We start from the raw sequence: 27531 nt of genomic DNA on the forward strand, positions 1-27531 counted from the left end.
GAGGTCTTGGTGGGCACGGCTGTCTATGCGGGCAGTCCAGAGACAGAAGTGCCTGCAACCGCTTCGTCCAGGGAGGATGACAAGGAGGCTAATGGGGGAACAGGGTCCTCCTGAACTTTTTTGTCTCCAGGGGCCTCCTGTCCCGCCTCTCTACCAGGGCCAATCACACCTGGAACAGGCTCACGAACTGGGGTTAGTTCCATGGGAATTAGTGCGACCAAGTGGATGGGGCAACTGGCTGATGCCTCTGGCACCTGTGGTTCAGAGGTCACCAAACCGGAACATTTGGATTGGGTGCCCTGGGCCTGGTGGCATGCCCACAGCATCCGAAATGGCCACTGCACTGGTCCCTGCCTCTGCGCAGGCCATGGCCCTGCCCCCACTTCAGGCCTTCCACAGCCTGACGGGTGCTGGCCCCACTCTGAGTATCTAAACCCTGTCTCTGAGTCCGAAGACGGGGACTGGGACTGTGATGGCCAGGGAAGTGCCAAGTGGCGCCGCAATCGGGGTCTGTGCAGGGACACGGACTGGTGCTGGGAGGACCAGTGCTGGGTGCAGAATCAGTATGAGGATCGATGTTGTGATTGCGAGGGCTGGTGCGACCTGGAGCATTGTTGCAAGTGCGACCAGCGCTGGGACTCCGAGCAGCAGTGCTGAAGGATGGAGCATCAACCATTTTGCCTCAAGATGGTGCCACACATTGCAGTACCGAAGGCTTGACTTTAAGGACTTGGAACTGCGGTGCCATCATGGCGATGAGGTCCCTCACAGCCTCAAAGGTGTCTGGGGTAGATGGCAATTCCAGCTCCTCCTTGACCTGGCTCGGGGAATCCAACGGCACTAGACTCGATGGTCCCCCTTGTGGGGCTGAAGTCAACAGTGCCAGCTCTAAAGTCTTTGGCCCTATTGGCCAGCTCCAAAAGGGGTGGGTCTCTGAGTCGAAGATCTATTCCTCCCCTGCTTTCGGTGCCGCTTCTGCATCAGGGAATGAGAATGCCGTGGGTCTCTCCTAGAGTCCTTCCGTGGTGCCGCTTCTACCACTGCCACTGGGGAGCTGCACACCGATGAGCTCGGTGCTGGGTCTTGCCAAGCAGATGTAAGTTGCAGTCTAAGTGCTGCCTCCATAAGGAGCTGCTTGAGGAAAAGTCTCCCTCCTTTTTTGTTCTGGGGAAAAACTCTTTACAAATCCTACACTTGTCTGTTTGGCATGCTTCCCCCAGACACTAAGCAAGCGTGGTGGAGGGGGTCACCCATTGGCATGGGCTTATTGCAGGACTTGCAGGGTTCGAACCCTTAGGACTTAGGCATACCCCGAGTCTCAAAGGGAAACATAGGGTGAAGGAGAAGACCACCCACTCCCAACAACTATCTGCCGTAACCGAAAACACTAAAACTAAACTTAATGAGGCTAGGAATAACTGTAAACTAAACTAAAGCTAGTAAAAATGAGGAGAGCTTGCTAAGCAGGTCACTGCAGTTCCAACGACCATCCCTGACAGTAGGAAGGAACTGAGGCGGTGCCAGGTCGGCAGGGGTCACATATCGAGCGCCATGAAGGCACCACTCCAGGGGGCTCTGGGGCCGACCCGACAGGTGCTGCTATGGGAAAAACTTATGGATGACCGTGGACCTGGTGCAGACACGCCTAACTGGAATTGATATGAGCAATCACTCGAAGAAGAAACCATGTTCACGTTATAATGGAACACTTAATAACTGTATCAGTTTTGAGTGTGAGAACAGATTCTCTGCAGGGATTTACCTTAGTTCACCCGTGTAGACATGTCATATGGGTTACTTTTTGAATGGACAAACTTTTGCTTTATTATAATGTTAGCTTGGCCAATGATGTAGTTTAAAAAGGTACCTCAAGCACAAACTTCACAAAACCCCCACAAAACCATGGTGGAATCACACAAGTAAAATAGTTAGCAGCCTCTGCAAGTGACAACTTGAATTTAAATAAGAAATGTACAGACACCTCCATAATTAATATGGCTCTTACTGGGTATGCAAAATTGAATTTACGAGTTTCTAGTTGGCGTTCCTTTTGCTGACAAACCAGCTCACAAACTTAGTTGTCCAGTTAAATCCTTACAATAGTACTCTGTACTATTAGTTTTCTCTAACATAACACTAGCAGAGGATCTCAGACTATGTTACAACATGGATTACCTAATTAGAACACTCCTGATGAGTAGAGAAGTATCATCCCTGTTCAGCAGGGAGTGAAACAGACACTGAGGGTAAGTCTACACTGCAATAAAACACCTGTGACTGGCCTGGCTCAGCCGACTAAGGCTTGCGTGACTTGAGCTGTGGGGCTATAAAACTGCGCTGTAGACATTTGGACTGACTGAAGCCTGGGCTCTGGAACCCCAAAAGTGGGGAGTATCCCAGAGACCAGACTCAGCCCATGCCCGTAAATCTACACTACAATTTTATAGCTCCACAGCCCAAGCCAGCTGATACAGGCCAACCCCAGATATTTTATTGCAGCGTAGACATACTCTGAGAGATAAAGTGACTTTCCCAAAACTATACAGTGGGTCAACAGAACAGTAAGGAACAGAACCTAGTACTCCCAAACTTATCCTGTAACCATCACATGCTCTAATTCATTAGAAGTACTCTTGGAACTCATATAGTCAAGACTGAATTACTTAACTCCAAGTATAGTGGAAAGGAATGCACTCAAGAAGGTGTCCAAGTTGACAACTTGTTGATCTCTCACCTTTTGAATGGTACGGCATTCTTCAGGGCAGTTTCCACTTCAGCAGTATTTCCTTTAGCAAGATCAGCTACTGTGATGAAGCCAGCATTATAAAGAGCTCTGGCATGCTGCGCATTCAGCAGAGATACCCGAACTAGGTCACACAGCTCCCTCTGGATTCCAAAGGTGAGGCGACTCTGGAACTGGGAGAGCAACTGTTCCATGTTGTGCCATCCCAGACGGTTAGAGAAAACTGTTACCATCCCTGGAACATGAAAATTACATTCTGTTGGGCTTAATTTAACTTCAATTTTAAAAAGTTAGATCCACTTTCCTCTGTAATATCAGTTTGAACATGCAAAAATAATATAATTTAAACTAAAAATTCTCTCTTTACAAGTCAGGCAGCATTCTTGATTCCCCAGTCTAATAATACTCTTATGTTGCTAAACGTTTTGACCTACGCCCCAGTCAGAAAAATGCTGGATAACTAGGGAACAAGCTATAGCCTCTGTATGAAATATTTGTTCAGGAAATTGCCAATACAGAAGTACTACTCTTCTGGTGGGAGTTCCCAAGACAGGCAAACAACTCCAGAGAAGAACTGCACATACTAGTTCAGAATGGGTTCCAGAGGCCTAGCAGACAAAGAACAGACTTTTCATATAAAGGGGAAGACTGAACTGAGTCAGTGATTCTCTCTGATCCTCCAACTGACATGAAACTATCACTAAGAAGGCAAAACCTTGTTGGAAGGATTTGAAGGACTTTGGCAACCTATCAGGGTCTCCATAATGCAGATTGATGACACCTGGCAAGCTTCATATGTCACAAAGATGGTTTATTGGCTTATGCTGTGTTTCCTCTGTCATGTTTTGTCCTGAAATAAACATACTGTGCTCCATGAAAGCTGGCTGGTCAATCGTAACCCTGCCATTATCCCTTAAGAGTGAATGAACTACAGGTGCGTGAACTAAGGTCAGACCTAATAGGACAGCGGTCTCCAAACTTTTTATGCCCAAAAACACTTTTTGAATTTAAAGGCAACCCAGTATCTACCGTGCCCCTTCCCTTCCCCAAAGCCCCGCCTCACTCACTCCATCTCCCCCACCCCGCCCTCTCTCACTTTCACCGGGCTGGAGTTGGGAAGGGGGTGCGGGATCTGGGCTGGGGTAGAGGGGTTCACAGTGTGGGTGGGGGCTCTGGACTGATCCTGGGGCAGGGGGTTGGGGTGAAGAGGGGGTGAGAGGTGCAAGCTCTGGGAGGGAGTTTGGGTGCAGGAGGGAGCTCTCGGCTGGGGCACAACGTTGTGGTGTAGGAAGGTTGCAGGCTCTGGGAGGGAGTTTGGGTACAGGAGAGGGCTCTGAGCTGGGGCAGAGTGTTGGGGTGCAGGAAGAGGTACAGGTTGCTGGTTCTGGGAGGAAACTCAGAGCTGGGGCAGTGGGTTCGGATGCAGGAGGAGGTACAGGGTACTGACTCTGGGAGGAGGCTCAGGGTTGGGGATTGGGGTGCAGGAGGGAATTTGGGGTGCTGGCTCTGGGAGGGGGCTCAAGGCTGGGGTTTAGGATGCAGGAGGAGGTATGGGGTGCTGACTCTGGGAAGGGGCTAGAGGTTGGGGAGTGGCCTACCGCCGGGCAGCACTTACCTCCGATGGCTCCTGGTCTGCAGTGTAGTACGGCTGCATCTAAGGCAGGCTCCCTGCCTACCCTGGCCCCACACCACTCCTGTAAGGGGCCAACACACCCCTCTGGTCCCTCAGAGGCACGGGGGACATGTGGCTCCACACCCTGCCCCTCTCTGCAAGCACTGCCCCTGCAGCTCCCATTAGCCGCAGCTCCCCGTTCCTGGCCAGTAGGAGCTATGGGGGCGGTGCTTGCAGCCAGGAGCAGTGTGTGGAGGGAGATCCCTAACCCCCCCAGGGCCATGGGGCCACACTAGCCACATCTGGGAGCGGCATGGGGCCAGGGCAGACAGGAAGCCTGCCTTAGCTGCAGCCCTGCTGTACCACCGGAGGTCACGATCGATTGAGAGATCTTCTAGGATCGACTAATCAATGTGATCGACTGGTTCATGACCACTGCGCTAGGATAAACACAATGAATTGCAGGAGGACTGCAAATCTAAACCCCGTGGCTGTAGAGAGGGGGCCACCGGCCATAGAGAGGTACAAGCTGCAGTCCTGAGACCTAAGAGGGAGCCCTTCAGGATATCATGGAGGGAGCAGAAATGCAGCTTACTCCAAAACTGTGCCAGGGACCATCCAAGCTTACATCCTAAGAAAACTATTTCATTTGCGGTTCAAATTCTAGCAATCACAACTATTAAAAGAACAATTCAAGCATCAAAACTCAGGAAGTGCCACAGTTAAGACTGAACATACATCCTTAATTCTGCCCTTTGTGCAAATGTAAATACTACAGATTTAATTACATAAAAACACATACTATTTTCTCAATATATTGTATATATTTTTTTCCTGCAATCCTACATATGTGTAGGATTTGGCCATTTTTTTTTTGTATTCTTGTACTCAGACTATAACACCACCTGATTTTTCATAGAGTATCTTCTCAATAATGTATGCATTTTACTAATTTTGTTAGTCCTAACGTACTATACATTCAGCAGAAAAAATTTCCTTTGGAGACACCTCTAAGCAAGTACTGTGGTAGCAGTCTTAAAAGCTATTTTTTTAAAGTAACACACTGATCTATATTGTATATTTCATGAGGTTTTGTTTTGTTTTTTTTAATATATATTTATTTATTTTAACTGTCTCGTAGAAAAATATCCAGGTTTTCATAGGGCCTATCCTCAAACTATCTTAATAAAGTTCAGATATTACCTTTTTCCAAACAGTGGATGTACTTTAAAATAGTGTTAAAATATTTTGTTTATGAGTGAAAGTTTGAGTATAGAATTTGCTTGTAAATCACAGATCTGAATGTTATCAATATATTCCTAACTAGGCAAGTCCAAGTAAACTGAAAAATATTTTTTTTCAAAATATGTTTTCATTGGTATTTCTAGGTGCTAAATATTTAACTTTATTTAAAAGCCTACAGCTTTAATTTTTCAGAGTTGAATATTTTCAAAAAATTCTGATTTCTTACAGAAAACCCTTTAAATATGTCTAGATTTTTAAAAAAAAAATTTTTAAATTAAAAAGCTATCTGGTTAGCTATTACTTCTAACTATAGTAGTAGGTACATAATTCTCAGACAGAAATATGTCCCCTTACGACATATTATTGTGATTGCAATTAGATATATTAATGAAGCATCATTGATAGCAATGTAATCATTCAAAAGGATTTGTAACTGAATTCCAAACTTCAATATATGTCAGCATGTTTTCACTAATTTTCTATGTTATACTTTCTGTGTTATACTATCTGGTATACTTTTCACATAAATGTCTTTCCCAGACAGTCTGATATATACAGAATAGTACAAGACCTACCAAATGTTGTATACTTTTTTATATCCTCAGCTATAGTATGATATATTAGTGAAACTTTCTATTTTGAGTCCTGTCTCATATGGACATTGGCCCCCAGTTCCTTCAATGGATAACTGCTCTTTACACTAGCCCAAAAGCAGCTGTGCAAAGTAATGGGGTTAAATCTCCCATTTGAACTACACAGAAGGACCACGGAGGAACGTCTATTATCTCTGCGATGCTGCACCCCATATTCATCACTGTAGTATGATTATGATATGATTATGACATAATTATGATGCATCTAGTACATGATATGCCATGTGAGGTGTCAATGGAAAAATTATGATTTTTATTTGCATGCATGTGTCATTTTTGTATCTGAAGTTATGAATATTGACTATGTATCTGTATTTCAAATGTGGTTACACCTGGATGTTACACACTAGGCAAGATGCTTCCAGTCTAGATAGCTGACTGTGAAGGGCCTATTCAAGGTAATGGGCCATTAAGGGAAACAATAGGCCTTAGCAGCTTATCCCCACCTGGTGAGCCTTTCTGGGAATGCTTCAGACAGCCTATAGACAATCGCTGCTATGATTCATTGGGAGCATGCCAGGACAGGTGATCAAATCACATGAAACTAAACTCCATTTTTGTACCTGTATTTTTCCACAAACTGGGCTGGGAACTTAGCTTAGAACAAAGGAGTTCCCGCCATATGGAAAGGCTACAAATAGGGCACTACCAAATTCACGGCCATGAAAAACACGTCACAGACTGCGAAATCTGGTCTTTTTTGTCCTTTTACCCTATACTATAGGGATTTCGGGGGGAGACCAGCATTTCTCAAATTGGGGATCCTGACTGAAAAGGGAGTTTCATGGGGAGGGAGTGTCTCAAGGTTATTTTAGGGGGTCGCAGTATTGCCATCGTTGCTTCTGTGCTGCCTTCAGAGCTGGGCGGCCAGAGAGAAGCAGGAGTAGACTGAGGGCCCAGCTCTGCAGGAATAAGTGCAAAAGTCAGGGTGGCAATATCATACCATGACATCCTTGTTTCTGCGCTGTTGCTGGTGGTGGCTCGGCCTTCAGAGCTGGGCTCCTGGTCAGCAGCCGCCACTCTCCAGCAGCCCTGCTCTGAAGGCAGCGCCAGCAGCAGCACAGAAGCAAGGATAGCAGTACCACACAACCTCCCCTACAATAACCTTGAGACACCCCCCTCACAAAACACACAGGACCCCTACAATTACAACACCATGAACTTTCAGATTTAAATAGCTGAAATTATGAAATTTACTATTTTAAAAATCCTATGACTGTGAAATTGACCAAAATGGACCGTGAATTTGGTAGGGCCCTATGCATAGTACCCTCAGGCCAGTCAGCTGGGTTTTTATTGAACAAGAAAATTGTGGCAAAAGAAACAATGCTAAGCTACCATGGATTGATAAAAATCACACCCTTTAGGAATTTTCACACATCCTTTAGCAAAGGCTACTTTATGGGTTTGGGATAGAACTAGAGGTAAAATAAATTCCTTTCCCTCGCCAATGATACCCATTGAAAATAATCCAGATCTTAACCAAAATCACGAACTCAAGAGTTTTAAACACTAAGAGAGCCATGGAATACAACTGGATGGCCAGCTATTCAGTAAAGGAACTTTTCTAACTTATTTAGACATCAAAACTAACTTTAACTAGCCCAGTCTCACTTAGTACCAGAATTTTCAAGTTAGGCATTATGTTTCTCAGCTTTCTAGAAAAGCTAATTTATACAGAAAGCTAACTTTAATAGAAGAAATGGGGTCTAGTCAATTAGAAAACAAAAAAGAAGTATAACTAATTGATATCAACTTTTGCAGACAACTTTCCTAACCAAAATATGTCCATATATGACACACTGGAAAAAGGAAGTGAATAGACAAATTATCCTAGAGGAATGGGATTTCCTCTGGAAAAAGAGAACCAGCAACCTCAATCTGTAGCATGATGATAGAAAATTTCTTTAAGAAACTGTTTCGATGGTACCGCACACCAGTAAGGTATATATGTATATAGAGATTGAATAGGGAGAAATGTTGGAAAAATTATGGTGAAAGAGAATGAATATATGGTGGACATGCCCAGTCAGAAAATATTGGGATGTATCCAGGACCAAATTTCACAAATTGTTGGATATTTATTAGCAAATGAACATTTGGTAATCCTCCTGGTACTTCCTAGTGAAAATAACCACGCAAAAGGAAAAGTAGTAATGTCTCATCTACTAGAAGATGCTCCCTCCCACTGGAAAGAGAAAAAACAATCCAGCCATAGATAAATGGTTAAAAAAAAAAAAAAAAAAGAGAGAGGTTGCTGTTATGGAAAAACACACCAATTATGAACTGAGTAAAATAGAGAGAACAATACTTAGATATTTGGTTACCATTTTTTCAATATACAAAGTACTTTCACCTGTAACAAAACCAGCACACCTGTCTTTTTTTTTTTCTTTTTCTTTTTTTTTTTTTTTAAAACATTTGATAGACATGCCTGGTCCGTTAAATATGTTTTGTCACAAAGTCAGGCCAGACGGCTGCAGGAGGGTCTGGGAAAACAGGTATGTTAGCCCTAAAATGCTAAAAGGCCCTTTTTCCTACAAGCTGAGATTGGGTTACTTCAGGTCAGTTGGGGAAACCTGAGTCCAATTAAGGGCTGCCTGAAACCTAGCTGCATCTGATGAAATGGGTTTTAGCTCACGAAAGCTTATGCCCAAATAAATTTGTTAGTCTCTAAGGTGCCACAAGGACGTCTCGTTGTTTTTGCTGAAACCTTTTAAAATCTCTCTCCTGGTGAGAGGAGAGGTGGGGAGAGACAAACTGCTGCAAGGCTGGAAGCAGCAGGGTGATAGGCTTCTCCAGTGTGAGAGACTGCGCTCCTCCCCATAAGGGAGACACCCAAAACCCAGTGCCTGTTTAGGAGAAGGACTGACACCCCAGGGCTAGCAACAGGACAACACCTACCCCAGTGAGGGGGCCAGGGAAAGGTATTCCATTTTTGTTTTGGTGCCTTATAGACTTGTTTCCCTTTGTCTGGCAGAGGAGCCCTCCTCAGGCCTGCCCCAAGGCCTACCTGGAAGGCTCTGATAAACAAACCCCGAAGAGGGCTGATCTACCCCAGGACCTTCCCTGCCAGAGGAGGGAGCACTAAGTCCAGCAAGGCAGAAGGGGTGCCTTGCCACAGTGTATATAGTGATTTCACTCAATTTAATAAAACCACTAGAAATGACGTCATACATGTTGTAATGATGCTCACTCTGCAGTATGTTAAATAGAGAGATCTGATGACTATATTACTGAATAACGTCTCTCAGAGCTGTAATGGATTTTTTTTTCCTTTCTGATAATTACATGTGAAGCATTGTAAATTTGTTAATACTTCCTAAATAAATAGTACAAAAAAAAATAGCATGTTCTCAGATACTTAATAACTATCATAATGTATACACATTAGGGGGGAAACTAAGGTTGCACATTCATATTCATTCAGCCTTAGCTTTGGTACATCCTGACTTTTGAAACCTTAACATTGTATTAACAGAGTTGCCCAGATGTTAAATATTCAGTTATTGTTAAAGAGCAGAGGTTCTCAAACTGTGATCTGTGGACCACAAGTGGTCCGCGAGCTCCATTCAGGTGGTCAGTGGATATTTCCCTCTAAGGTGTGCACCTGGGCGATTGAACACGAGAATGAAAGGCCACCCACCTAATTAGTGGAGCCACGCAGGCATGGCTCCAATAATTAGGTGCCTGGAGAAGATGCACATGTAATGTGAGGTGGTGGTCTTCGCGAGGAATAGGGGTGGGAGGGAGAGGGCAGTGGGATGAGAAAGGGGGTGGGGGGAATTTGGGATGTTCAGGGCTGCGGCAGCCAGAGAAAGTCCAGCTCTAGGGCTGCAGCTGCTGAGGAGAGATGCCCCTCCTTCCCAGCCTCAGCTTGGGGGCTGCTGCGGTGGAGGAGAGAGGGCACATCCATCACATCAGAAAGGTAAGATTATGGATATTAAAATATGAGTTCTGTGCTTTTATTTGTAGAACAGTTTATTATTATTAAGGTTTTTTTATATGGTGCTTTTATCCAAAGTGCTTTACAATAGTCAGCTATCGGTACAAACCACATTTGGAAGATCATTAAGTGGCCCGCCGAGACCCGCAGAAATTTTCAAGTGGTCCGTGAAAAAAAAAAGTTTGAGAACCACTGTTAAAGAGGATTAAAAACTCATGTTTTTCTTAAATGTTGCAGCAAAAGCTATGCATTAGACCATGTTTCTTTTGTTCATGGCGCAAATGAACAAAAGTACCAAAATCTTTAAAAAATATCGAAACTTCAAGTGTCTGTAAGGAAAGAAGCCTGCCTCTACAAACTAACAATCCAAGAGTTCATTCTGACTCTATAACTTGCAGCACAATACATACTGTTCCATCCTCTCCAAATCTCACCTCTCCGTACTATTAGAGAACAACTTTCAAAGAGACTTTAAAAAGAAATTTTTATTATGAACCTTTTTAAAAGAAGTCCTACTCTTTTCTTGCCTACAACAAAGGATGAAGTCTGAATCAAATCAATGAAGCTGGCTCCTTCTGGATAGCTCCTCTTGATACTAGTTTTCAACCTAAAAATTAAACAGTTAGCACAATGGGGTCCTGAACTATGATAGAGGTCTCTAGGTGCTACTGCAATACAGATTAAACAGATTTAAAATTTTTATTAAAGTTAATGTTAAAAAAGTTATATAATACATAGGTTGAGAAAAATACTAATCTGACATTGTCTATTTTTACAACCACCACCTAACATTACTGTAACTGAGAGAAAAGAGACTTTGTTTATTTACTTTTTATATTTGACTTATTTTGTCTATAAATTTCACTATTTCCCTGTGGGTCTTGAACACAGTTACAAGGAATAGAAAAAATGGTTACTTATAGCAATTGTGGTTCTTCAATATGTTGTAGTCAGTGTGGATCCCACTCTGTGGTGTGCATGCAATCCATGTGGACGAGCACTGAATCTTTGCAATAGCAGTGTCGTTTGGGGCTGCATCTGTGCAATACGTGTCCTCGAGCCTCTCATCCAAAGGCGTTAAAAGGCAGGGCAGCCACAACCATCCCGCAGTTCCCTTGCCAATTCCAAGTCCCAGACATGAAGCACTCCAAAATAGCAGGAATGGAGGAGGGCAGGTCACAGGATCCACAGTAAAGACAACATCTTGAAGAACCACAGTTACCATACACCAAGTAACTGTCCTTTCTTCAAGTATGTGTGCAGGGAAGCTAGAACAGTTCTTATAGCAGGGATTCTGAGCCATTGAACCAAACTGTAAATCTTTGTATATAATGGAAACCACTTCAAACCAGAGGGTGCTGCAGCACCCCTGTCCCTACTCCTAGTTTCAGCACCATATGTGTGTCAGCGTGGATTCCCCACTGGCCAACAAGCAGCGCCCCACTGGAAGGTGGAACAGAGGAGTCTAGATTGTCTTAAACAGTGGCTGTAATACCCCTCTTCCAAAGCTGGCATCTGATTCTGCAGCTAGAGAGGGGGCACAGTGTCTAAAAAAAAAAAAGAGTAATTGACGTACTGCATGTGATTGCCTTACCAATTTCTGATACTGAAATGTTCCTAAAAGTGGAAGATGTAGCTTGTGCTCTAGTGGAGCAAGCTTTAGATTTGGGGGCAGTACATCAGCCATCTGGTAGTACCGCAATATACAATGTATGATCCATATCCTCTGGAAGGAGATAGTTTGATCCTTCGAAGGCCCAGAAACAACAACAAAGAGACAGGATGATAGTCTAATGGAATTTGTTCTGTCAAGATAATACAATAAAAATCTTGAAACACTTAAGAGTGTAAAAATGGTTTGTCTCTTGACTCAGAATGAAGCCTGGGGAAGACGACAGGCAAGTTGATGGAATGATTTAAGTGAAACTTCAAGATCATCTTAGGTTTAAATTCTGGATGAGGACTCACCACCACCCTGTCCTCATGAAACATTGTTTAAGGGATATCAACGGTAAGAGTTTGCAGCTCACAGATCCTGCTGGCTGAAATTATGGTAACTAGGAAGACCGATTCAAGGGTACAGTGGTGTAAGCACATTCTGCAAGTGACTCAAAAGGGGCTCCAAGAGGCTTCGCAAGGTTAAGTAGCCCTTTCAGAAATCTATATATTGTAGGATGTGAAAAGATTGAACAGTACTGGACAGGTGAGAGACATGAGAAATTGCTGCTAGATGAACTTTGATGGAGCTGAATGAAAGACCCAGTTGGTTTAAATCCTGGAGGTAGTCCAGGATCTTTGGTATGGGAGCCTGGGTCAAGACTGCATTGGGTTGGGTTCACCAAGTGAACAAGGCATCTTGTAGCAAGCCTGAGCTTATGCCTTCTCCGAAACAAAAAGGCTGGACATTTCTTGTTGTCTATTGAGGCAAACAACTCTATCCCAGATTTTCCCATTGTTGGATATTAGGTGTATGATGGACCTCCACAGCAGCCACTTGTGGTTAGTGATGGATTGTTTGCTTACAAATTCTGTCAGATTGTTGCTGACTCCCAGTAGGCGGAGGGCTGTTTGGGGTTATTCCATGAAGTTGATACAGGCCTGATGAGCAGGCACCTCATTGTTTGTGTAACATGTTGCAGATGTGCTGTCCATCAAAATTTGCACTGTAGAATTTTGTAAGAGATCAGAATGCAGGATAGCCTGAATGATCACAGCTTCAATACATTTATGTGAAGAGAGTCATATCCTTTTGACCCCAGATCCCTTGTACTCAGAGGTTCGGATGGGTTTCCCAGTCCGTGGTTGATGAGTCTATGAGAAGTGTCTTCCTCCGTAAGTGAAGGGGAGAGGATGTTTCTTTTGTGGTCCTCTTTGTGGATTTGGAGTTCTCCTGAACCACAGACACTTTTAATGATCCTAACTGGGGTAAGCATAGAAGTGCTTGGATCCCTTCGGTGGCACTTGATACTTTTTCCTCCATCCTTTTGGTGGTAGGAGGAATGGTGACCAGTATTTGCCATAATGCCTTTGCAGGGTCAAGTATCCCCTTGTTAACTGGGAGGGCTAATCTGGCCCATGCTAAGGAATTTGAATGACTGAAGTCTGAATCTCAAGGGCCTGTGCGTCTAAATAGCAGTTCCTAGAATGTCTTAAAATCATCCGGTGCTGGTACTGGAGCTGTAAACTTCACCTTATATGGGAACAATGAAGATTCCTGAGGAGGCAAAGGAAGATGCTGCTGTTCCGCTAACCCCACTTCAACCAGTGTCTGATGTTCATCATATCAGTCCAGTGTGGGCAAGCTGGACAGCAATGCTGATGGGGAATGGGATCTCTTCCGCTTTCTTGAGAGATGGAATGGAGATTGAGGACCACCTTTCCATGCCTCCAGGAGTCAAAAGGCCCAGTAGGACTAAGATGGCATGTTATACTGGTACAGCTGGCTTCACTGGGGTTGGCCAGCCCATTACCATCCATGCCAGGATTGTGAGAAGGCTCTAATGGGGAAGCATTCAGTCCATTACATAGGATCTTCTTCCTGAATATTGATGCTTGATGCTGGCAAAAACATATGGCTCAGTGATGGGGATTAAGAGTATATCTTGTTAAAGAGCAGTGCCAAGGTGTAAGCTGATCTTGGGGCCAGGATGATATCACGTGCCAGTAGTGATGATGGTCTCTGTGCCGAGGAAGACTCTGGTAAAGATGTAGACTCCATTGCAGCACTGGAACATATGTGAGCAGAGGACTCTGCAGCCAATGCTGACATCAGCATTTGCATTGCCGACTGCATAGATGCTGCCACTGAGGTTGGTACTGGGTGTGTTTGTTGATGCTGAGCTTGTAACCAAGCCCATGCTGCTAACCCCTGTGATGTCCGAGGGCTTAGTGAACTTCTCTCTGGCACATCGTTTTTTCAACCACTCCTTACGAGAGGACACTGACCAGTGCCTATAGCAATGCTTTTGTCTGTGCTCCAGCCAACCTTGTCCCTCAGTACCCGTATTTGGTGCCAGAACTGTTGGTGCTGGGATCATCCATGCAGGGTCCTTTGACAGTGTTTTTCCTCAGTGACAGGACTTGGCATAGTGGGCCATCTGGCAGGTGCACTCAAGATTTCTTCAGTGCTTGATCAGTCTTAGGAGCACAGTCTCCTCAGGGTGAGATGACAACTCACTGACCACTCCATAGGATACAGCTTGAAACATGTGCCTGTGAGGAGAATGAACAGCAGACAAAGCACAGATCTAGCTCTCATCAAGGGAAAACAAGCAGCAGCTATGGCTCTCAATAAGCGGAATGAGGCAATCACAGTATGGACAGGACTTAAAGTTTTGAGTCTACCAGGAGGCACATGGTAGTGCAAAACTCCTAGTGGAATTGGGAGTGTGTGTGTGTGCGCGCGTGCGTGTTTTAAATAGTCCCACGCTGATAAACTAAGGGGAAACAGGAACATTTTAAAAAGGTAGGTAGATGACTGTTCTATCAAACTATAGCAAGCACTGAGGAGTAGCGACCTGGACATTTGTTCCGTCTTGCTGTCATTGGCAATAAGAGGGAACTGAGGGCAGCTGCAGCCCCCCTGCCTTTATACCCTCAGATGAGAGGTCTGAGGACATGTGCTGTACATGTGCAGCTCCAACAGACACTGCTATTCAAAAGATTCCACTCTGGCACACATGAGGTGCATGCGCACCCTAGTGTGTGGTGCTCCAAGAAGAAACAATAGATAGAAAAATATAGTCAAATGATTTTGATAGACTGACACTACTCTAATGTTCTCGACAAACTTTACTGAATTACATTAAACCTTACTGAAGTAAGTTTAACATTATTGGAGTTCATTGTATTAAAACCACAAATATTTACGTACTATTTTGGGATAGTAAGGATCTTCAAAGGACCTTTTGAAACAAAGTGAGCTTTTAACATTAAGGGCTTTTTCTAGGAGGAGGGGATATATGCCAATATAATTCCTTCAGTTATCAACCCTTTAAAGTCATCCACCTGGAGGGGTGCACATATACTGGTTCAAACTGATATACTGGCTTGTGGCCTTCTTTCTGATCCAGCAGATGGACAGAACCCCTGGACCATGGGGGGCCCCAGTCCTTAGAGGTTTGGAAGGACTTGGCCTACTGAGGTCACTTAATACTGAATATTATTTCTGAGCTGAAGCTGTGAACTTGTGACCACAAAGGAAATTCCTTGGGTGGTGTGTTGAATGACTACTCCTGCCAGGACTGCTCCATCTGGGATGATGATGGGATGATCTCTGGTTAGCTTATTAGCATACATCTAGGTTCTTTTATTCTTTTAATGCTTTCTCTGTAGTGCTTTTAACCTAATAAGGAAATATGCTTGCATAGAAAGAGCTGTGTGGTACCAATAACCAGGGGCAGTCACACTGTTAACTGTCTCTGAAGAGAAAGCAAGTAGGTGTGCTTGTGGAGACTGTCTCAGCTGGGAACAACACATCAAAGGCAGGGAACTGTGCAGCCTGGAAATGCCCTGGTCAGACGGGAAAGAGACATAGGTCTCCACGCAAAAAGGCAAAGGGTAGAGAGCTGGAAATCTGAGAGTGGGTGTCCTTGAGTGGACCACTGAGGTGAAATCCAGGTGCAGCTTCCCTGAACTATGAAAATTACAAAAATTGGCTGGGGAAGTCAGGGGCAGATTGCACAGAATATATGGCCCACACAATCTTTGTTACTGATGACAATGGGTAAGATGGAGAAAAACAAGCTTGACTCTCACTGGTCAGACTACGTTTGCAAGACTAGCAGTGCTAGGAAAAATCAACTCCTTTTTACCTGTAAACTGAGCATATTGGATATGGAAATCATGGGAAGACAGACACAGAATTCCACTTTTATAGCCACTCAGAATACAACTGCATTCATTCCTCTTAACCACACCTTATTTCAAGAGACATCAATCATTTTAGCCTCAAAGATACCTATGTTCTTGAAAAAAATCTTATATCCCTTCACTGATTGCTGAAAATGATTTACACTGAGAATAGAGAATCATGAAACTGATATTACAAGAAGTTATTAACACTATCAGAATGAATACTGTTAACATTTAAAACTTTCCTTCCTGAATAATTTTTGTGTGCCCTTCATTTTCGGTCTTTGTCACACACTGCATCCCACATTTGGGCCTTGAAAAGTTGGGAGATGTGACCACTCTTTAAAATTCATGGACCCCATTTGTGGAGTTTACGAGGACTTTGGTGATGAAAGAAAAAAAAGTTTTCTTATTCATGTGTCCTGTTATCTTTTGATTTGCCAGACCTATTTTGACAGGAAATTAACACTCTCGGAACCCTTTTTATTAAGTGTTTGAGAAGCTATGGTAAGTGACAAGACGGCTTCTGTCTTTTTTGGCAACTGTAAAATTACAATTTTTCAGCCATTTAGTTTTGCAACTGAGAAATCTCTGAACTAAGTATCAGCTGCATCCAAACTTTGTCCACCTGAGAGCACCACATGGGTAGTTTGGCAGGAGCACAGAATTAGTCTATACTTAATTTGCTTAAAATGGGACAAATTATATTCACTTACCATTAAGATGCAGCCTTTGTAGACTACATTTCCAAACATGCAGTTCTCCATATTTATCATATCCTCCTCCAATGAGTGGTGTAGCCTCTGCAGGATGCTTTTCCATAACAGAGCAAATTGCAAGTACGGATTGCGCTAAAACAGTGCATAGGCTAAATTTATCACTGCCACATTTTAGCCAACAATGCCATATATGGAGAAGATGGACCATATATTCTCCCGTAACAAACTAGAAAGACCAAATATTTAGAACTAGATAACGCAAAACTCCAGAATTTTTTCTGTCCTTTTGACTCACCTGCATAGGTGGCAGCAGATTGTTGCAAGGACTGAAGCTGGCCACGACTGCAGTTATATTTCTTAGTAATATCCTTTAAGGGAATCTCACTGATTAAATCCAGTAGGGCAAGGCTGGTGAAAAACCTGTACAAAAAGCATATAGAGAAATTTAAAAAAAAATAAAGTATTTCAGGCCAAGCTAGTGGTAATGTCACATTACTGTGCTACTCTGGGCCAGAAGTAACAAATAAAGGAAATAACTTCTCGGACCATTTTTTTTTTAACACATACCCAAACTTCCCGTAGCTACAAATCTCTTACCCAATATCGATAAACTCATCAGGGACCGATCCAAATTGCATTAGCTAACAGCTCAGCCAACAGCAGAGCCAATCCCAGACAATGCTTTAATATAGAACAGAACCTAGCAATTGGATCATCTCCTCACACATTTCTCCTTTAGAACCTCCTCCCCGAGGCACTTAGACCCATCTGTTATTACCTTTTATGAATGGCCATTTGCCTGTGCTGTTTCTCTGTTTTAGCTATGATTTTTCCCTTTACAGAGCGAGCCAGGAAGCCTTCTTCAATCCCCACCAGCTCAGCCACTCGCTTCATAGATGAAGGCAACTTCTCCCACAGGCAGAAAAACTGATACCAGTCAATAGTGGTCCACTCCTCGTACACAGGAGTGACCTAAAGGAAACAAATCAATGTCTCATTCTTTAAAGCAAAATTTTACTTCACAAGAATAGGCATAGCACTACATTTGCAAGGAAGAGGATAAATAATAATGTAATCCAGGACATATGGTTACAGTGTCCTACATATAACTCAGATGCACTGAGTCAAACACATACCCTGAAGAATGTAAAAGCTCTTCCAAACTAGTTTTTAATGTTTGGACTAATGAGCTCTGACACATTCTCATGATTACACAGTTCAGACCCTTTCTCAGATTGTTCCCTAAACCCAAGACATTAAAAATAAGGACTTTTGAACAATAGCTTTATTTTTACATCACATAACTGATTAACATATGTCTGTCTATTAAGATCAGCGTCAGTGAGACACGTTTTTCTAGTACATTCCACCAAGAAACAGGACCTCCAGTTACAGCAGCCTTGCTAGACACTGCCATGGTATCTGATCATGTAGAGGAGTAGAGTTCTGCAGTCCACTTTTCCTCTCACTTCATGATAAACCCCAGCACAAAAATCTCTGTGCTATTATTTATAGGAACAAAAATACCCAAACAATTCAACCACTAAGGGACAAAACTAAACATTCTGTTTATAATTCAATCAGCCTGGTTCAATACCAGGAGAGAGAATGTCATAATATTCACATCAACATAGGGAGAGAAACTATTTCGAAATAACTAGTTAACAGTACTTGGGACACATTTAACAGAATACAAAATGCAAAATGCCTGGGGCGCAGCTACAAATCCTCCATCTCCCTTTTAATGTTGGCAAGGGTAAGAATTGTTGAAAACAGGATCCCATTCCAAAGAGGGAGGCCTTTTTTATCTATTCCTAGCCAACAAATATTTCTTCTTTTTATCAAATTCCAAAGAAGGCCATCCATAGATTTGTATAGTCAGAACATTCAAGCCTAAGAGAGTTAAGAACCATTATTACAGTAGACAGAGAAAACTATAACACATAGGATACATTTGGAGAGCAACTCCAGGCAAAAATCATCTCCAGTCTTGCTTTGGAAATGAACAGTTTACAAATAAGGTTTTAGGCAAGGTTAATGGGAAAGAATCTCAAGGATATTTTGTGCAAGAGCACTATTTCAAACTAAACACACTGGACAAACTGCTATGCTTGAAAACTCCAGAGAGAAAATACATTACATTAACATCTCCTGCCTCAGAACACGAACAGAATTCATCCTTTCATTTTCTACTTTTTAATAGATGTCAGCAGGGAAGGAGTGCATTGCTATATACTATACAAGGCAGCTCTGCTTTGCTTACTGAAAGTAGAAACAAAATATAAATTTTCCTGATTACGCAGTTTGCAGGCACATATGGGACACTAGCACACTCTACAAAATCACTCAGTTTTGGTCAGAACCTGGTCAATGACAGAACAAGAAGGGGCATGGAGTTGAGAGCAGGCAAAAGCACGCATTCCTCGCAGTTTATGATCCCAACAATCAGATCATCCTAGCGTTGTTTTGCATGGGTCACATAGTTCCTCAGCAGGGATTTCCAAACTGTCGCAATTCTGTTTCAAAGGCTGTGTTTTGTCTTTATTAGGACAATATGTACAAAGATGCACATTTAATGGGGAGAAAGAACAGTATCAGTTTTTGGACAGCATTCCTTTAAGGCCCTCTTGCCCATGAATTTTACCAGGCTTATCAGGACACCTAATCACTCTCTTGTTAATCTTTATAGGCTCATGACTCCCTCTCCAGGAATTGTAATTGGCTTTTAGGGGCTTCTTGAACATGCATACACAGATCCTTGTTGTCTTGTTGGGAACCCCACCCCACAACAGATTTAGCAGACTCCTCAGTGCTCCCCTCCCATAGTTGTAGTAGGCACCTCCATCCCAAATATGCCAAACAGGCTCAGGGACCAAAAACTTTCTTAAAGCTTATAGGGAGGTTGGGATTGGCCCCCAACAAGCTTCCTTCGACTCAGAATAGGTGACAGGGTCCAATAAGTCTCTGAAGTCTCGGTGGGTGTCTGAGGTACAGCTTGATGAGCCTAAGTGCCTCAGGAGGACGTCCAATTCAGAAAACCTTTGTCCAATTCACTCCAAATATTTTAGAAAAATTCTACCTCTGTTCCAGACAAAAAATTCAAATTTTGAGACAGATGAGACTTTTCTACGGGTTTGAGGAACGCAGATACCAAATTTGGTTTATAATGGATGCAACCAATTGAACCTCAACTATGGAGCAGCAGCTGTTTCATAATATGCGCTGCAGAAGCAGAATAGTTTCCCAACTTAATCAGGGTGGATTGATTTAAATCACTGGATTTCCATCATGATTTAAATCAGCAAGCAGAAAACCTTGATTTAAATAATTGATTTTAATCATGTTTTCATTTGTAGTTTAATTATTTTCTTAAAGAAGGGTTGAGTTTCATTTGTTGAGTCAATAAAACACTGATTTTGCCACTAAATATAACCTTTGTACTAAATTAGGTGCTTCATTTTGCTAACTAGGAGGATACACTATATCTATACACATTTATTTAAGCAATTATATAGCTCAACATGCATTTATTCAGATTTGTAATTTTTACATCTTTATTATGTAACAAAATGATGTAATTATTTACTAAAGGATTATTAATTTTTTTTACTTGTGATTTGTATCAATCTCTGGATGAATAGAAATTTAATTGAATTTGAAGATGCATAAAAACATGCTGGATACATAAGGGGGGAATTATCACAGTTTATCAAAATATGTTTTGCATTTACAACTGATTTATTAAACAAAAATAGTATTATGTGTAGTTAGTAAACAAAACATTGGTTTGGTCACTATGTCCAAGATTTCAGAAGTAGTAGAGTTCATCCTATCATAGCTTATTTTTATTCATAAATGGGAAGAGGAAAATAAATCTTCCTTCTTTTTCAACTCCCAAATGGCTTCTTAACCTTGAATGAACTAGTCATAGAACTGAACTAGTTGAATGAACCAAAATGAAGAAAATATTCTCTGCACCTGCAAAAGAGACTACTGCTGTCAAAAGCTGGTTTAGCACTTCAACAAACTCTAGTCCCAAGTGGTTTAACTTTCTTTAAAACTTCAGCAGCAAACATGTATTCTTTTAGTAATGTTCTTTGTATTTAATTTAAATGATTTAAAAAGATTATAACATCTTTAGGCCTTAACACAGGCTGTCAATTTTCAAATTTAATTGGTGAGAAAGGAGTTCATAAGAACAGCTTCAGGTGTGGTATCCCCCCAGCTGTTTCAACCATACTCCCAGTAGGCAGCCCAACTATCTTGCACTAAACACACCAGACAGGGTGGCTCCAACCTGCTTGGAGAGGGTGAAGCTCACCCTAGATTCTTTCATCTTTTCTGCAAGACCCAGGCCTACATCAGATGGGATTAGCAATCCCCCACCCAACCCAACAGCTATGAAAGCCACTACTGTCTTTGCTTCGGATTAACCTGATTCAGGACATATAAAAATTAATCTATTGGATGGGGTTCTGTACGTACTGGAACATGGAAAGTGTTAACTCTGAAAAAGGAAGACTCCAAGGAGCTGCTCGTCAGATAAATCTAGAGGTTAAAGATGTCCATCGTTAGCCTCACTAAAATACATCTTATAGATAGTACCAAGAAGAGAACATAATTATGTGTTACAGTTGTTTTCACATGAACTTGTCATTACAAACATAAGAACATAAGTACATAAGAATGGCCCTACTGAGTCAGTCCATCTAACCCAGTATCCTGTCTTCCGACAGTGGCCAGTGCCAGGTGCCCTGGAGGAATGAACAGAATAGATAATCACCAAGTAATCCATCCCGTCGCTCATTCCCAGCTCCTGGCAAACAGAGTCTAGGGACACCATTCCTGCCCATCCTGACTAATAGCCATTGATGGACCCATCCTCCGTGAATTTATCTAGTTCTTTTTTGTACCCTGCTATGGTCTTGGCCTTCACAACATCCTCTGGCAAGGAGTTCCATAGGTTAACTATGCATTATGTGAAGAAATACTTTCTTTTACTTGTTTTAAACCTGCTGCCTATTAAATTCATTAGGTGACCCCTAGTTCTTGTGTTTTGAGAAGTAGTATACAACACTTCCTTATCTACTCTCTCTACACCCATTATGATTTTATAGACCTCAATCATATCTCCCCTTAGCTGTTTCTTTTCCAAGCTGAATAGTCTCAGTCTTATTAATCTCTCCTCATATGGAAGCCGTTCCATACCCCTAATCATTTTTGTTGCCCTTTTCTGAACCTTTTCCAATTCCAACACATCTTTTTTAAGATGGGGTGACCACATCTGCACACAGTATCCAAGATGTGAGCATACCATGGATTTATATAGAGGCAATATGATATTTTCAGCCCTATTACCTATCATTTTCTTAATTATTCCCAGCATTCTGTTTGTTTTTTTGACTGCCACTGCACATTGAGTGGATGATTTCAGAGAACTATTGACAATGACTCCAAGATCTCTTTCTTGAGTAGTAACAGCTAATTTAGACCCCTCACTTTATATGTATAGTTGGGATTATGTTTGCCAATGTGCATTACTTTACATTTATCAACATTAAATTTCATCTGCAATTTTGTTGCCCAGTCACCCCATTTTGAGAGCTCCTTCTGCAGCTCTTCGCAGTCTGCCTGGGTCTTAACTACCTTTAGAAATTTTGAATCATCTGCATATTTTGCCACCTATTTACCCCTTTTTCCAGATTTATGAATATGTTGAATAGGACTGGTCCCAGAACAGACCCCTGGGGGACATCACTACTTACCTCTCTCCACTCTGAAAACTGACCATTTATACTTACCCTTTAATTCCTATCTTTTAACCAGTTACCAATCCATGAGAGCACCTTCCCTCTCATCCCATGGCAGTTTACTTTATGTAAGAGCCTTTGGTGAGGGACCTTGTCAAAGGCTTTCTGAAAATCTAAGTACACTATACCCACAAGATTCCCTTGGTCCACATGATTAATGATGATATCTTATCTCCTAGAACTGGAAGGGACCTTGAAAGGACATCAAGTCCAGCTCCCTGCCAGCAGGACCAAGTACTGATTTTGCCCCAGATCCCTAAGTGGCCCCCTCAAGGATTGAACTCACAACCTGGGGTTTAGCAGACCAATGCTCAAACCACTGAGCTATCCCTCCGCCAAATGCTTGTTGACCCCGCTCAAAGAATTCTAGTAGATTAGTGAAGCATGATTTCCCTTTACTAAAACCATGTTGACTCTTCCTCAACAAATTATGTTCACCTATATGTCTGACAATATTGTTCGTTGTTATAGTTTCAACCAGTTTGTCCGGTAGCAAAGTCAGGCTTACAGGCCTGTAAATTGCCAGGATCACCTCTGGCGTCCTTTTTAAAAATTGGCATCACATTAGCTATCCTCCAGTCATCTGGTACAGAAGAGGATTTAAATGATAGGTTACAGACTACAGTTGTTAGTTCTGCAATTTCACATTTGAGTTCCTTCAGAACTCTTGGGTGAATACCATCTGGTCCTGATGACTTATTGTTATATAAATTTATTAATTTGTTCCAAAACCTCCCCTACTGATACCTCAATCTGAGACAGTTCCTCAGATCTGTCACCTAAAAAGAAAGACTCAGGTTTGAGAATTTCCCTCACATCCTCAGCCGTGAAGACCGATGCAAAGAATTCATTTAGTTTCTCCACAATGGCCTTATCGTCCTTGAGTGCTCCTTTAACATCTTGATTGTCCAATGGCCCCACTGGTTGTTGAGCAGGCTTCCTGCTTCTGATATACTTAAAAAAAAATTGCTATTACTTTTTGAGTCTTTGGCTACCTGTTCCTCAAATTCTTTTTTGGCCTTTCTAATTGTATTTTTACACTTCATTTGCCAGTGTTTATGCTCCTTTCTATTTTCCTCACTAGGATTTAACTTACACTTTTTAAAGATGCTTTTTTGCCTCTCATCGCTTTTTACTTTGTTGTTTAGCCATGGTGGCTCTTTTTTGGTTCTCTTACTATGTTTTTTTAATTTGGGGTATACATTTAAGTTGAGCCTCTACTATGGTATTTTAAAAAGTTTCCACGCAACTTGTAGAGATTTCACTTTTGGCGCTGTACCCTTTAATTTCTGTTTAACTAACCTCAGTTTTGTGTAGTTCCCCTTTCTGAAATTAAACAGTGTTGGGCCACTGTGATGTTTTTCCTGCCACAGGGATATTAAATTTAATTACTGTAGCAGGGCGGTCACCCACTCCAGCCTTGAAAGGGTTAAAGCCAGCCCTGGGAAAGGGCTGAGGCTGTGAAGGAAAGCCTGGGCTGACTGGGGAAGGCAGTAACAGCTGGGGCCACATCCCAGTCAGGCCCAGCTGGTCCCTATAAGAGGCTGAGAGCCAGAAGGCCCAATGGTCTCTCTCTGCTTGTAGAGAGAGAAGGGCCTGGCTGCTAGGGAGCCGAGCATGGTACTGGGAGTGGAGCAGGGCAGGGGGAAGGCTAGAGGAGTGGGAAGTTCCAGCCTGGAAAAACCCCAGGCTGCGGGCCGAGCTGGGGGCCTAAGGCAAGTACTAGGGTTGCAAAGGGGCAGCCTAGCAATAAGTAGAGGCAGCAGGTCCAGACCCAACCTTGCCTATGATGAGTGGCTTACACTGCAGTCTGGCCCAGGGCAAAGAGGCGAGTTGATGACTGGCAGTAGCCTACAACTGAGGCAAGTTGGGGGCACTGGGTGGGGGTTACCCTGAGTCGGGAGACCCAGAGAAACTGAGGGTACTGCCTGGCGGGCAGCACCCAGTGAAAGGGTCACTTGGGGTCCAGGAGGGACACAAGGGCCAGCAGCGGTAGCATGACACCGGCCGACGGGGTGCTCCAGAGGCTGGAAGCTAATTCCCTGAGATGACCAGCAGGAGGCACTGCCAGGTGAGTCTGCGCCCACTTACAATTATATTATGGTCACTATTACCAAACCGTCCAGCTATATTCACCTCTTGGACTAGAGCCTGTGCTCTACTTAGGACTAAATCAAGAATTGTCTCTCCTCTTGCGGGTTCCAGGACCAGCTGCTCCAAGAAGCAGTCATTTAAAGTATCGAAAATTTTGTCTCTGCATCCCACCCCGAGGTGACATGTACCCAGTCAATATGGGGATGACTGAAATCCCATATTATTATTATTATTATTGAGCTTTATTTTAATAGCCTCTCTAATCTCCCTTAGCATTTCACAGTCACTATCACCATCCTGGTCAGCTGGTAGATAATATATCCCTACTCCTATATTCTTATTATTAGAGCATGGAATCTCTATCCATAGAGATTCTATAGTACAGTTTGATTCATTTATGATTTTTACTTCATTTGATTCTACACTTTCTTTCACATATAATGCCACTCCCCAACCAGCACAACCTGTTCTGTCCTTCCGATATATTTTGTACACTGGTATTACTGTAGCCCATTGATTATCCTCATTCCACCAAGTTTCTGTGATGCCTATTATATCAATATCCTAATTTAATACGAGGCACTATAGTTCACCAATTTAATTACACCTCTACCTCGATATAACGCTGTCCTTGGGAGCCAAAAAATCTTACTGCATTATAGGTGAAACCGTGTTATATTGAACTTGCTTTGGTCCACTGGAGTGCGCAGCCCCGCCCCCTCCCCAGCCAAGCACTGCTTTACTGCATTATATCCAAATTTGTGTTATATTGGGTGGCGTTATATCGAGGTAGCAGTGTATTTAGACTTCTAGCATTGGTATATAAGCATTCTTAAAACTTGTCTCCTTTTAGCTGTCTGCCATTACATGATGTAATTGAACGGGACTCTTATTTGACTGTTTCTGATCAGACTCCTGCCTGTATTTTATCATTTTCCATTCTCTGTTCCTCACTAGGACATAGAGTTCTCTATTAATAGATCCTCCCCTAAGGGATGCCCGAACCATGTGCTCCTCCGCACCTGTCGGCTTTCCCCCAGCCCTTTGTTTAAAAACTGCTCTATGACCTTTTTAATTTTAAGTGCCAGCAATCTGGTTCCATTTTGGTTTAGGTGGAGCCCGTCCTTCCTGTATAGCCTCCCCTTTTCCCAAAAGTTTCCCCAGTTCCTAATAAATCTAAACCCCTCCTCCCTCCACCATCATCTCATCCACACATTGAGACTCTACAGTTCTGCCTGTCTAACTGGGCCTGTGCGTGGAACTGGGAGCCTCTCAGAGAATGCTACCATGGAGGTCCTGGACTTCAATCTCTTACCTAGCAGCCTAAATTTGGCCTCCAGGACCTCTCTCCCATCCTTCCCTATGTCATTGGTACTTATATGTAGCACAACCACCAGCTCCTCCTCAGCAGTACACAAGTCTATCTTGATGTCTCAAGAGATCTGCAACCTTTGCACCAGGCAGACAAGTCAGGAGGTTCTCCTGGTCATCAAAAACCCAGCTATCTATGTTTCTAATGATCGAATCGCCCATTACTAATACCTGTCTCTTTCTAATTCCTGTTCCCGCGGGATGCAAAGAGGTCCATCCGGGGAAACCCCCACTTCCGGAAGAGTGAAAGAGCAATGTCCGGGCGAAGCGACCATCCATGGGACAGGAAGGATCTGCTTAGGCAATCCGCCAACGTGTTCCGAACTCCTGGGAGAAAGGACGTGACGAGGTGTATGGAATGGGCTATGCAGAAGTCCCATAGTTGTAAGGTTTCCTGGCACAGGGGTGAAGATCTCGTGGCGCCCTGTTTGTTTATATAGTGCATGGCTGTTGTGTTGTCGGTGAATACCGATACACAACGGCCCTGCAAGCATTGCCGGAACGTCTGACAAGCGAGGCGGACCACTCTCAGCTCTCGGACGTTGATGTGGAGGTCCAGCTCGTGAGGTGACCAACGGCCTTGGGTGCATAGGTGCCCGAGGTGAGCCCTCCAACCGAGGGACGATGCGCCCGTTGTTAGGGACGCTGAGGGTTGGGGCGGGTGGAATGGGAGCCCCACACACACCATGGCGGGATCTAGCCACCACTGGAAGGAGTCTAGCACAGTGGAGGGAATGGTGATGACCATGTCCATAGGATCTCTGGCTGGACGATATTGTGAGTTGAGCCAGGATTGGAGGGACCGTAGGCGCAGTCTTGCGTAGTTCGTTACAAACGTGCAGGCCGCCATGTGGCCCAAGAGCGCAAGGAAGGTGCGTACTGAAATTAGCGGCGCTGCTTGCAGACTCCGGATGATGGCTGAGAGAGCCTGGAACCGTGGCAGGCTTTGGCAAGAGTCGAGTCCAAGGTGGCACCAATAAACTCTGTCCTCTGAGTGGGGATTTGAGTTGACTTTTACAAATTGATCATTAGACCTAGATATAGGAAAAGGTTCTTGACAATGCGGACGCGACTGAGGACTCGCATCTCGGAGGTCCCGCGGATAAGCCAGTCGTCTAGATACAGAAAGACATGTATCCGACTGCGGTGAAGGTGGGCGGCGACTACAGCCATACATTTGGTGAATACCCTTGGGGCTGCAGAAAGGCCGAACGGGAGGACTGCGAACTGAAAATGCTGCTGGTTGACCACGAACCGGAGGAACCTCCTGTGAGGTGGAAAGACGGCTATGTGGAAGTAGGCATCTTGCATGTCGAGGGCGGCATACCAGTCTCCAGGATCCAGGGATGGGATAATGGTCCCCAGGGATACCATACGGAACTTCAACTTTACCATGTATCTGTTGAGTTCCCACAAATCGAGGATTGGTCTGAGACCTCCCTTCGCCTTGGGGATCAGGAAGTAGCGGGAAAAAAACCCTTGCCC

General features: G+C 43.4%; 1 protein-coding gene across 1 annotated transcript in view; it reads right to left on the bottom strand.

Annotated features, from left to right (window-relative positions):
• POLQ (DNA polymerase theta) overlaps positions 1 to 27531 on the bottom strand; it is a 147502-nt gene that overhangs the window by 60715 nt on the left and 59256 nt on the right. The window contains 3 exon segments of the mRNA XM_030534424.1: positions 2735 to 2978; positions 17067 to 17191; positions 17550 to 17743. Of these exon segments, the coding sequence (XP_030390284.1) occupies positions 2735 to 2978; positions 17067 to 17191; positions 17550 to 17743 (563 nt within the window).

The sequence above is a fragment of the Gopherus evgoodei genome, chromosome 1 (genome assembly GCF_007399415.2).
Source record: "Gopherus evgoodei ecotype Sinaloan lineage chromosome 1, rGopEvg1_v1.p, whole genome shotgun sequence".
NCBI lineage: Eukaryota > Metazoa > Chordata > Testudines > Testudinidae > Gopherus > Gopherus evgoodei.